The sequence below is a fragment of the Protopterus annectens genome, chromosome 7.part0 (genome assembly GCF_019279795.1).
Source record: "Protopterus annectens isolate FY-2018-M chromosome 7.part0, PAN1.0, whole genome shotgun sequence".
Classification (NCBI taxonomy): domain Eukaryota; kingdom Metazoa; phylum Chordata; order Ceratodontiformes; family Protopteridae; genus Protopterus; species Protopterus annectens.
The window spans coordinates 328,160,082-328,172,829 of NC_056739.1; the positions used below are offsets into that span (position 1 = coordinate 328,160,082).

Consider the following 12,748-nt stretch of genomic DNA (forward strand, 5'->3'; position numbering starts at 1 on the left):
TTTCACTATGGTTGGGAAACTGCTTGGCTGTGATCGGGCAGGTCCATGTCTAACTTGCAGACTGTACTGTGTTGTGGCAGAGGACCCAGAATTAGTAATTTTGTGTAGGACTGTATAGGCCAGTCCCTGAATGAGGTATGTTATAACACAATGCAGTCCAGATGGGTATTGTTGGGCAGAACCATCTCTGACTAACAGACTCCTCTCTAATGTGACTAGCCTAACCTTTTAATTAGTGATCTGGTTTTTGATGAAACTTAGCCTTTGTAGAGAAACCTTTCTGTGCAATTGACATAATCATGGTGTTTAGTAGTGTACTTCCTTGAGTGAAGGGGTATACTTTTCAGCTTAATTTCAACACTGGTTATTCTGACTTGGAAGCTGTGCTGATAAATGTCTCCTTGGAACTTCTTAAGCTTGTTTCATTATATTGTCTATTGCAATGTTCTTTTGGCTTGAAATGGATTTGTTTTCATCTTTCCAGCAGCAGGCAGGTGTTACCACTGTCCAGTTGCAGACAGAGGCCCAAGTAGCATCTGCATCAGGCCAGCAAGTTCAGACACTCCAGGTAGTGGTGTTTTTTCCAAATCTGTCACTTGAATGCTGCATGCCCATTGCGTGTTCTGTGGCTCCAAACAGGCATTCCATTGTAGTCAGATTTGCAGTTGTGACCAGACACTTCCATCCCGCTGTCATATGTGCATTAATTTCACTTTATGCAGTGGCATTCACATTTGTACATAGTTAAGCATAACATTTCACTGTTGTGGACATGAGTGGTTTGTGTTGCAGTGTGAAGTGCCTTGCTTTTCATTTGTATCTATTGCTGTTCAGCATTTGGTAAGGAAGAAAGTTTTTCAGCAAGGATGATCACCCACATGTAATGTGAACTTTGTGGTTAGCATGCATAGTGTTAACCTAAAATGCAGGTGTTTTCTGTATGGCAGAAGTTGAGTGACCATATGTTTTTGAGTGTGGCTTTCTTCTGTTAACATTTTCTCCAGTGCACATCCTGTTCCAGAAGTAACTGTTTCATTCTATACTAATGTACTTCCCGTTTATGGTGACTTGTTTTCAACTGAGCGGAGCAGCCCAGCTAGTCTGGTATGTGATGTATTTGTAGGCATTTCAAAATATCCAAAAGATATGATACAGATGTACATTATTCTTGGAGTATGTGGGTTGATCCCCAGACCCCTTTTTGCCCACAACTAAGGTAACTTTGAAGCTAGTGCAGGAACATCTTTCCTCATATAGAAGTAATCCAGGCAGACTGTAATATGATTCGCTCATTCCACCTGTTTGACTTTCAGAAGAAATAATATTGTTTCTGCATCTTTTTAGTAGTTAAAGTGTAGAACTGGAAAATGCATTTCAGTTTGCATCATTGTTTTTGTTTTGTCACAGGTGCAGGGTCAGCCACTGATGGTGCAGGTGAGCGGTGGTCAGCTGATTACTTCAAGTGGTCAACCAATCATGGTGCAAGCTGTACCAGGAAGCCAGGGTCAGACCATCATGCAAGTTCCAGTGTCAGGTGCTCAAGGATTGCAACAGGTTAGTAGCTGGGTTTTCGGGTACAAGGAATAATGTGAAATGATCATAACTGTTGCTTGGGACAGTTGTTAGTTTAACTTTACATTAACTGATCAGACATTTTTGTGAAGATGGCATAAAATACTGGGTAGGAATTTGTATGCACTTGTGTATAATGCAATCTGATATCTCTTCCATCAGTGGGTCTCTGATTCGGCTTTGGATCTGGTGTTCTATCCATGGGTCTCTGATTCGGCTTTGGATCTGCTACTCAGGCTCCTCCTCTTGCCCATAACCCCATGTGCAGAACACACTATCTTCGATCTTTTGTGCCACTCCTGTTCTGGATGGATCTCTGGTGCTCGAACATAGTTGTTCTAAGATTTTGCCTTATTCCCTTCTGAAAAGTGCCTTCTGTATTTCCATTTCTTTCCCTTGACTATGGTGGTTGATCTAAAGATATAACTTGTCTTAAAGACCTTTTTCAGGTAAGTGCCTTCTGTATTTTTCCCTCCCCTGAAGTTTATTACCTTCATTACATTTAAAAACAACACTATTCTGTTTTTAAAACCAAAAGAACAATTCTACAAGTACCAATTTTTCAGAGAAGATGCAATGCAGACGCAATAAAATTCCATTTAGCCCTTTTCATTCTTTAATAATCCACACAAGAACTTTATCAGAATCTAACAAACCACTCAAACATACTATTTAAAAAAAAAAATGGAGCCAAAGCAGTTGTGGTATGCAAACAACCAACCTTTGGGTGATGGTAGATTGAAAATGTGCCTAAACCAAAATACTTTGTATCAGATTTAAGACAGACCAGGTACTACTTAAAACTTTAGTGTTAACAAGAAACATTTAATATTAATATGATCATTGAGTTCAGGATATTGTCAACTCCTTAACCTGATCAACCAGCAAGATTCTTGGCACTCAAGCTGTACCTTGTAAGTCCCTGAAAAGTCCTCCAAACTGACAAGCTTCCAGTACACTGTGAAGTTATTAAAACCTGAAACAATCCATGAATGTTTTGCTAACATTGTTTTGATATTTGTTCTTGATGGCTAGATTATCCTTGTAAATTCTGTGAGCAAATTTTAAATTTTTTCCTATGTAGCATGGGCATGTTTCACATTGGGCAATATAAACAACTTCAAGTGAATTAGTCGGATCTTCCAAGGCAGCACAAGGATAGGTCAGGGGCTCTGATGTAAGTGCAGGAGGTATTACTTGGACCCTGCATTGCTTGCATCTTCTGCATTTGAAGGCGCCTGGAGTAAAATGTCTTCTCTCTTGGGGGGGGGGGGGGGGTGAACCTCCTTTCCAAAAAGGACTTTATGTTCTGCAGTCTTTTGTATGTGCACAAAGGATGTTCTAAAATGTTTGCCTAGAATAATCTTCCAATTGTCTTTGTCTTCCAGGATTTCTTTTTATTACATCCATGTCCATTGTGATTGGTAAAAGGGAATGGTTTTCTAAAGGCAGAGTCTGGGTTTTGTTTTGGGTTGTGCGTGTAAACTTCTGCCAAAAGTTGTTCCATTGCAACTTTGTGTAATGACTCTGTTTAAACAAAGCAGTGAAACTTCATGTTGGATTTTTCAACAACTGATCAGGGTTGTACCGTCATGCTAAGAAGAACGATCTCAGAGTTGGACTCCTTTAGAAAGGTGGCGTCATTGGGAGTTGGGAGTCTGCTCAATCTGATAAATTGTCCATTAGTTCCTTTCTTCCATATTGAATGGATGCATGCTCTTATGCAAACACTGGTTAAAGTTTGTTTTCTATGGATTTTGCTCTATATTGAGTAGTTGGTCATGTCCAACTTCAAGCTGATATCCAGGTAGGTGATCCTGTTTCCATACCCACTCATGGTGAATTTCAAAAAAGCTGTGCTGTTGAGGTGGGAGTAAAAATGTTTCGGTTCTTCATCTCCCTTCCATAAGAAGACCGAGACATCTATGTATCTCCTATAGAAGATTACAGGAACATAATAAAAAGAAATCCTAGAAGACCATTGGAAAATGATTCCACTCATTGCTCCAAAGGATTGGGCACACTGGAGCAAGGCCCAGTAGTGTCGGCAGCCGCCAAGTGGGGGCTTGCTGAAAAAAGCTCCTGTGCCCATTCAGTGAACAGAGGGTCACATGCCTTGGACAGATTTGGGAGGCAGGTCTATGCCTTGTCTAGCTTCTTGATGAGACCATTTAATTACTTGGCACATTCCCTCATTTTCAGAGGGGTTTGGCAAGAGCTCCTCCAGTTCTCACCCGGGACCTTGACTGCAGAGCAGAAAGACTGGGTCTCAGCTGACTACCCTACAATCTTTATCAACCTCCTCCATGCACCTCATCTCTAATGCTACATAGGGTGCATCTAGGACAGCCAGAATTGGCATTTCCAGTGGCGAGACATCTAGATGTGGTTATGTGACTTTAAAGTGTACTTTAAGACATCCTTCGTCAATGCCCCTTATGACAGATCACCCTTGCTTGTTCAATGCCCCTTATGACAGATCACACTTGCTTGTTCCAAAAGTGAAGAAAACACTTTCCAGGAGCAAAAAGGGTGGCAAATATCTGTCTGCCATGGGGATCAAATTCTCAACTCCTCTGAGGACCTTCTTCAGAAACTGGAAGGCAGAGAAAAGAATATGGTTTAAAAAAAATATCAGATTTTTACCTGGCTCTCCTGGAGAATGAGCTCTCTATAGCAGAGGGGGAAACTCCCAGAATGGACATTGCCAGGGAGACTGAACTCCCAGAATGGACATTGCCAGGGAGACTGAAGTCTTCAAAATCGAGGCTTTAGAGGTCCATCAGTGCTCTTGAAGGATTTGCTTGACTGTTGCTCTTTTGGAGGGGGGGTAGCTGGTGTTTGTTTCTACATCCACTGACCTAGAAGTCCATCATTCAAGACAAATGGATGTTGAGAATAGTTAACATTTGTTTCCTTCCTCTCCATTACATTAAGAAAAATAATCTGTGTTCCAACCTTAGAAAGAAAGGAAGCCATTTTAGAGAAGCTTCTAAGCAATCAAGTCATCCAAAAGGTCCTACCGGGCCAGAAAAGATTCAGAATTTAATCAAGGTTCTTTGTTTTAATTTTTATTTATTAATGCCAAAAAAAAATGGGGACCTAAAGGCCTGTTTTGGACCCAAGTCGCTTAAACAAATTTGTGAAACGGAAGAAATTTAGGATTGTCTTGGTTCGGTTCATGGTTCTGTTTAAGAAGAATGACTGACAGGCTGTGTTTGTTAGACCTCCAGGATGCGTACTACCACATAAAAATGGGCACAATCCAGGAGATTTCTCCACTTTTGGTGGGAGCCAGTCATTTTGTTCCAGGCTCTTCCCTTTGGCTGTCAACAACCCCTGGGAGTTTATCAAATGCATGGTAGTAGTGACAGCTTGACTGTGTGACACTGGTCAAGTGTTCTCTGTTTGGACAATTGGCTTATCGCACCTTCAAGGGATCTATTCATCTGAGTCCGGTCCCTATGTGATAACTTGGGGGGGGGGGGGGTGTCACCATACAGAAATCCAAACTGCAACCAGTTAAATCTCTGGAATTCAATTAATCTGGGCACTTTTAGATGCAATTTCTCTGGCATGACTCCCTAAAACAGATTTTTTCCTGCCACCAGGTTTATTCATATTTTAGGGACCATGGCTGTCTCCATTATATTGATTCTGTTTAGCCAAGTTCCATAAGTGAGTCTTAGACCACTGGGGATTACTTATCAGGAAAACATCCAATATCTCATCTGGTCATCCTCTCAAACATTGGCAGAGATCACATACAGTGGTAGATACATCTTCAAAAGGGATGCCCTTTTGTATCTGATCCATAGCTTCCTTTGGTTCAGCTGTGCTCAGGAATATCCTCCCATGAGGCCTCCTATCCATTGAGAAATGGACGGAAAAGATGACTTCAGATACTTGCTATATCTGTTGTTTTCCGTTCATTCCTCAACAGCCCACCCTCCACCCCCTTCTTTTATTTTTTGTAAGCAATGTTAATTGTGTTCTTATTCTGATATGGATTTAGCTGACCTTGCTTTGTCTCCTGAAGGTTAAGCATGCCTTTTTCACTTGATTTTATTGTAGAAGCTACCCTTTTCCATTTAAACTATATTACTGCTTCCATTATGTTAAACATTTTCAGTTTTTTGGGTGGCCGAACCAGCTGAGGTAGCATGTTCTGCACATGGGGACTGAGTAGAGGTGAGCCTGAGCATAGGATCTGAAGTGGCCGAAGACCAATCTGAGGCTAGATTGGAGGCCCATCTGTTGTGGAAAGATCGGGAGGAAAGCCTTCTAGCTTAATTTTGTTTCTTAGAACTAGCTACTTTCAGCACTCAAATCTGTCTCTCTGAACTCTGCACTTGTTCAGAACTCGTAAGCACTAAAACTGCAAATTACTACTGCACTCGTAAGCACTAAAACTGCAAATTACTACAGCACTCAACTTTCCTCACTTGTCTAGAGGAAAGCAGGTTTTAGTACTTGATAAGCACCTATCCTGGCATGTCTATGGGTCAGCTCCCCGTGATTTCTCCTGTCTACTTGATGAATCTGGGCATCTTGGGGCAATGCAGCAATTGCCTCATGTACACAGACAACCTCTCCTCCTACCACCCAACACTACAACCTGTGAGAGATGCACTTTTATATAGCCAAACTGGAAACAAAGCTCTCTTCACCAAAGACTGGACTAGGCAGTCAAGAGGAGAAGGTAAACACTTGCACCACAGCACACTCATCACATAGTCCCTCAAAACCTACACCACCAAAACACACGCATAGAAACACAAAACGCGCATCTACATTCATGGAGGCTCTCAATAAAAACCTGCCCAAGCATCGGGGACCTCCAAAGCAGAAACGCAAGCAAACTCCACCCCCAACACAACCCAAATGACACACAGCCCAGAATTTGTGTGTCACTCAACTACAGCCCATAAGGCATAACGTACCCAACACTCTAGTCATAGGTGACTCTATAGTCAGGCACACTGATGTTCCACTCACCAGGCTAAACAAGGAGAAAGTTGCTGTCAGCTGCCTGTCAGGTGCTGGATCTGCCACATAACGCATGCACTCAGGCCACTCCACAACAAGTACAAATATGACACTGTCATTGTCCATGTTGGTGTGAATGACCTGAGACATACCTCCCTGGACTACAGGAGCTCTCCGATCTTGTAGCCCAGGCAGGTATGATCCTATCCCAGAGTAGCGTCCTGCAATCACCCAGAATGATACAGTACAAGGACAATGATTGACTTTGATTGTCTAAGCTTCTGGTGTCATTCTAAGGGGATCCAGTATTTGTCTGCCAGGGATTGCGTGATCGACAGACCATGATGCTTTGCCAGAGATGGCCTGCACCTGTCGCCCATGGGATTCCGGATACTGGCTAAGTATCTTGCCACCCCTATAATGCCTTTTTAGGCAAGGTTCAAATGACAAATTCACCACCGTAACAGGTACAAGCAAGCAGCATCTGAGGGTAATGCTACTCAATGCTAGAAGTCAAAACCTCAAAATGCACTCTCACTTGAGGCACTCGTTAAAGTGTAGAACATCGACATCTGTACAGTGACAGAGACCTGGTTCAAAGCTCCAGAGAGCACCCCTGCGTTACCGGGCTAGAATTCATACCACACCTTTCGGCCACCTAACCAGGCACGAAGCACTAAAGGTGGGGGCATGTCTATATTCATTAAGGATATCCACACCTCCAGGCTAGTTGCACAGCATAATGCATCCGAGATTATCCAAGTGCAACTAACCCTGGGCAAGACCGCAGTCCATATTGTAGCTTGCTACAGACCCCCCACCATGCCCCAGGATTACCACTCCATTTCTTGATGCACTGGAAAGTGGTGGGGTACAACCCAACACCCTGATAATGGGTGATTTTCAGCTACCCCACCATTAACTGGGAAAACTACTCGTGTACCAACTCTTTTTTTGCTCTGGAATTCATAAATTCTAACCCCTTGGATCAACTTATTCACCCCCCCCCACTAGGGGCAGCAGTATCCTAGACCTGGTCATTACCAACATGGGCAACTGGTGTTCCACACCAGAGGTCAATTCCTCGGTCAGATCCGACCACAAGCTAATCATCTTAGACATCCACATCCTGCCCCCACCCCCAATTAGGGAAACAACCATTAAAAAAAAAACTTCTCCAAAGCCAACTTCACACTTCTTAAGACAGAAGTGGCAAACTTTGACACCCATGCAGATGGACAATAGAGGTACGACTGCTGAATCCTACACAAATGCACTTTATAAGCACTTGCACGAGTGCATGGATCATGCTTTCCCTAATGGAACCAAGATGCTATCCTCCAAAAAAAGGAAGCCAATCTGGTGGTCCTCTACCATAAATTCTACAACAGAAGAAAGAAACTGTTGCAAAAAAAGAGTAAAATCCCATGACTGGAGGAACTCCCTGGTCAACCTCAGTAAGAAGCTGAGATCCCCTCATAAAATCCTCCAAAGCTACACGAAAACAAAACTGCCACTGACTCTAAAGACAACCACAAAGCATTCTATAGCGATGTCAAGAATCTCAATGGCAACACTCAGATCTGTTCTGAGTTGCCGCACAATGGCACTAAATATACAGAACCAACTGATTTTGCCAACATCCTGGCAGATAGGGTCTGTGCTTGCTTTACATTCTTCCGATACATGGGCCCTCTAAGGGGTGAGAGTGGGGTAAAGTTCCTGTAATCCTCGCTGCACAAGTAAACACACTCTCCAAAGCCAAGAACACAAAATCCGTGGGACCTGACAATATCCCAGGCTGCATTCTACATGAACTACAGAATGAATTGGCACCCTACCCAAGTACCATGTTCAATCATAGCCTCACCTTAGGCTTTGTGCCAACTGAATGGTGCACCACGACGGTTATCCCACTCCACAAAGGGGGAGCCACGACGGACCCCAGGAACTACTGTCCCATTAGCCTGACCTGCAAGGCCATGGAACATATCTTCATGGAACTCGTAAACAGACACTGGTAATCTCCAAACTCTGGACCCTACCCAGTTCGGGTTTGTAGAAGGCAGATCATGTCTCCTAAACCTGATTGACTACTTTGAAGCAGTCACCAAAGCCATAGATGAGGGCAAGGTGGTTCACACAGCTTATCTAGATCTCGCCAAGGCTTTCAACACCACCCCCCACTCTGGAATTATAGATAAGCTCACTAAACTAGGTATAAATCCCTATATCAAGATGGGTTGCCAACTGGCTCACGGACAGAACCCACACTATGAAAGTAGCAGACTCCAAATCTGACTTCAGACCAAAGTGGAGTATCACAGGTTTCAGTCCTGGGTCCTCTCCTGTTTGGTATCTACTTCTCTGAAGTACAGGCTAACACAGGTCTCTGGCTAACAAGTTTGCCGATGACTGCAAACTAGGAGCCATAATCGAAACTCCTAATTATGTGGACATGCTACAAAAGGGCCTCACTGAGACCAGATGCCTGGTGTCAAAGCCATGGCCTGAAGCTCAATACCAAAAAGTGTATTGTCATCCCCTTTGGTAAAAACTCTGTACCCATGAACTACCACATAAGTGGCAGTCTACTTAAAAACGCCGAAAGTGTGAGATCTTGGTACACAGGTGGACAATAGTCTCTCCTTTAATCACATCACCACAATGGTCAGGAAATCTTTCTACATGGCTCACACCATCACAAAAGGTCTCTCATCCAGGAAAAAGAGGTCATTGTTCCCCTCTACTCATCACTCATTAGACCCATTATAGGGTACAATGCCCCTTTTGGTATGTACCTCAAGACGTCAACAACTGGAAAGGCCACAGAAATACCTCCCAAAGAGGATTATGCCCTACGCAGACCATATCAAAAAAACTCAAGCTTTACTCCGTCGCATATCGCCTACTAAGAGGCCATCTCTGCCCAACGTGCAAAGCTATGTCAAACCCAGAGCTGTTGGACATGCTCCACTTAAAGAAATCCCAATCCCTCTGAGCTTACACGCTCTAGGGACCTAAACATTGTCACCACAATAAACGGAACATGCTAGAGGGATAGAGTCCTGTCCCAGAGACTTCCCAAACTCTGGGACAGACTACCTATCTATGTCAAACGGAGATCTTCATTAGCACTCTTCAAGAAAATCTTGATTGGATGGGAAATGTGAGAAATTCACCCCAGGGATCACTTCTGTGGCTCTGCTCAACAGGAGCACAGGAAAATAATTTTCTTGGGTGGTGAAAGCCAGGGTACCTTTTTGGCTAGGTTTATATAGGGCTAATAGCCTAGTACCTACCTATGGAATAGGACAAGACATATCTAACGTTATGGTATCACATGTGTGTGTCTGAAATGAACATTTGCACTGCCTATGTTTGATATCTTAGTTTGGTGTACAGCTTAGCTGGGGATATTCCAAACATTTTTAATGCTAATTTCATCATTGAGGTGCTCCGAAGTAAATGTTTCTGTATATACAAAAAAACAGAAAAAAAAAAAGAAATACCTTCTTATACAAAGGCAGTCATTCAAGCAGCCACTGGGGCTTTTCTGCACGTGTCCCTAATTCCCCTGTGCATGCCCAGTGTCCATCCTCCCAGTGTGGGACTGTAATTTCTGCTTGCAGGAGATTAAGCCTGCAATCTCTGCTACCTCGAAGAAAGCTTATCTTGCACATTTCTGACTACTACTCTTTCAGCCCATTATTTTTGGTGAAGGCTAAGGCCGTAACTAGCTCACAATAGTGGCTACCTGCATATACAGGAAAACTTTTTTGAAGACCCTGTAGACTGCCTGAGTCATTCACGCAGACAAGAAAAGTGAGTGTAGATCTTGCCTACAGTTTGGGAAGGGGAGTGGTTGGAATGGCATCTAAGGCTTTCTCGTGCATTTGGGTTGGCAATGTAGGATGTTAAGTTGTCGATCTCAATTTCATTCTTGCTGGATGGGTTCGGAGCCGATCCTCGGCTCCGACTCTGCCTATACTAAAGCTCGAGAGCTAATTTTACCGGCTCGAGGCAACCCTATATCCCATGATGCTAGGTGGTAACTACCCAGATCTCGTTTGCCGCTTCGCTAGTGAGGTACTGTTTTTACCGGCTCCACAGGTCAGTAAGAAATTTAAGAACATTTCTAGTTTTTCTCTCTTAGATTCCCACTTTTTTGTCTAAAAGGCTAGTTTTATCCTTCTTATTACTACTCTTTCCCATTTAGTCCCTCTGTTTAATCCCTCATCCCAAGTTGTACTCCCCACCCTAGGTTAGGCCTTGGGCCCTTCCGTTTTTTCTCAGTCCCTTCCAGGGATTCTTAGCTGTGTGTGGTTTTTACTAATTGTATATTCCTTGTCTGTTTGTGTGTGTGTGTAGATTCTAACTTCAGAATCTTGACTTTTTTTTTTTTTTTTTTTTTTTTTTCCAACGGCATTGTCGAAAGACACTAAGGTCTCAGGCTTCAAGAAGTGTGACTCGTGCTGTCAGAAGATGTCGCTGGCAGACTGTCACACTTCTTGTGTTTATTGCCTGGGACCCCTGCACCTGCAGGACTCTTGTTCTGTGTGCCATGCATTCAGCCCAAGAGTCCTGCAGGAACGCAGGAATAAGTTTATTTTGAGGGGCTTATTAAAGCCCGAAGGTTCCCCGGCTAAGTCTTTGCCGGGGAAACCTTCGAAGCCATCCAAACCGTCTGCTCCGTGCTCTAAGCCTTCGGCTGGTGGCTCACCTTCTGCGACACTATCGGCTCCGGCTGGAGCCGATACGTCTATATTGCAGCTTCCTGCATCAGCTCCGGCTGGAGCCGATGCCTCCAAGACTCAGTCTTCACAGTCGGCTCCGACTGGAGCCGACGTGTCTACGGTTCCATCGGCTCCACCAGTCTCAGTATCCTCCACACGCAAGAGGTATAGATCTCCATCTCTGGAATCTATTCATTCGGCTCTGAGATCGCCTTTACTCTCTGAGCGGAGCCATTCCTCTGTCTTCCAGGCTTTCCGACCATGACCTTGAGAGGGTGGTCAGCAGACTGTTAAAGTCTCAGGCACTGGCCCAAATGCTTCATAGCCCGTCTCATCAGACAGTGGCTACATCCATACAACCTACGATTCCTCCTTCGACTCTACCTCTGAGTTTGGAGCCGGAGCTTCTCTGAGCCGTGACCGTCGTGACGTCTGAGCCGATACTTCCCCCTTTGGCTCCTTCGTCTGCTGCAATCTCGTCCATGGTGCCTTCCTTGGAGGGATCCGGGCGCTTGGACTTCCTCGCCGGCTCCGAGGGGGCACGTGGCATCGGACCCTTGTCCGACCCAGTTCTCCCTCTTGGAGCATCGGTGCTGGTGAGTTCGGCCCCGACATCGGCTTCGGAGCCGTCCCTGTCTGTGCCGGCTGGGGTTCCTAGTTCTTCGGAGCAGGAGCCTTCGAGGTAATGAGGAGCGTACTGGCCCCAGTGCCTGCTCTACAGTCAGCTCCATCAGCTCCTCCCACTGTAGTGCCTGCTGAGGTCTCTGCCCACTCTCTCGCCCCCGGCTGTAGAGATCCAATGCCTCAGGTTTCCCCACTGGGAATATCCTTCTCTTCAGAGGCTTCTCCTGATCAGTCATGAACCCCCGCGTAAGAGGACATGCAAGAGGAAGCATGTGGACTCCTGAGTCCATCGCATCTGATACCGACTTGGATGAGTCGGAAGGGTTCCCCCTCTGAGGATGTCTCCTTTTCTGACATCCTTGAAATCCTCAAACAGAGGGGGAAACTGGTCTACCCTTAATCGAGTCGGTTTACCTAGAGGCGTTTGGTTCTCGCCCTTCCACCTCCTGGGTGTCTCCGCCCTTCGACCCCCTTATGGAAGTGGTGGCGCGGAAGGTGTGGACGGCCCCTGATTCGATGGAACACACCCCACGGAGGCCTTCCAAATTTATCGCAGCCCCATTGGATAACTAAAGGTGTCCCAGTTGATGTCATGGTGGTGGCTGCAGCCACCAAGAAGGAACTGGCTGATCCTTCAGTGCCTATCCATCCGCCTAATAAGGATTCTAGGTCTATGGATAGGTACGGCAAGCGGATGTTCTCGTCAGCGACCTTTGCCATGCGGTCGCTGAATTACTTATGCCACTTCACCCGTCTTCAAAGAGATATTCTCAAAAGAACTGGGTGAGGTTCTACAGGATCCATCAGCTGCTGGGTCTCAGGAAACA

The 12,748-nt window shown here is 44.8% G+C and overlaps 1 protein-coding gene across 7 annotated transcripts in view; it reads left to right on the forward strand.

The window, feature by feature from the left end:
* Positions 1 to 12,748, forward strand: part of NFYA (nuclear transcription factor Y subunit alpha) — a 209,669-nt gene that overhangs the window by 33,118 nt on the left and 163,803 nt on the right. For 3 of the 7 annotated variants that reach the window (XM_044076885.1, XM_044076890.1, XM_044076886.1), the window contains exons 3-4: positions 485 to 571; positions 1,408 to 1,554. In XM_044076885.1, coding sequence (XP_043932820.1) covers positions 485 to 571; positions 1,408 to 1,554 — 234 coding nt within the window. The remainder of the gene's footprint in view (positions 1 to 484; positions 572 to 1,407; positions 1,555 to 12,748) is intronic. The other 4 variants (XM_044076891.1, XM_044076892.1, XM_044076889.1 and 1 more) reach the window with 3 other exon arrangements.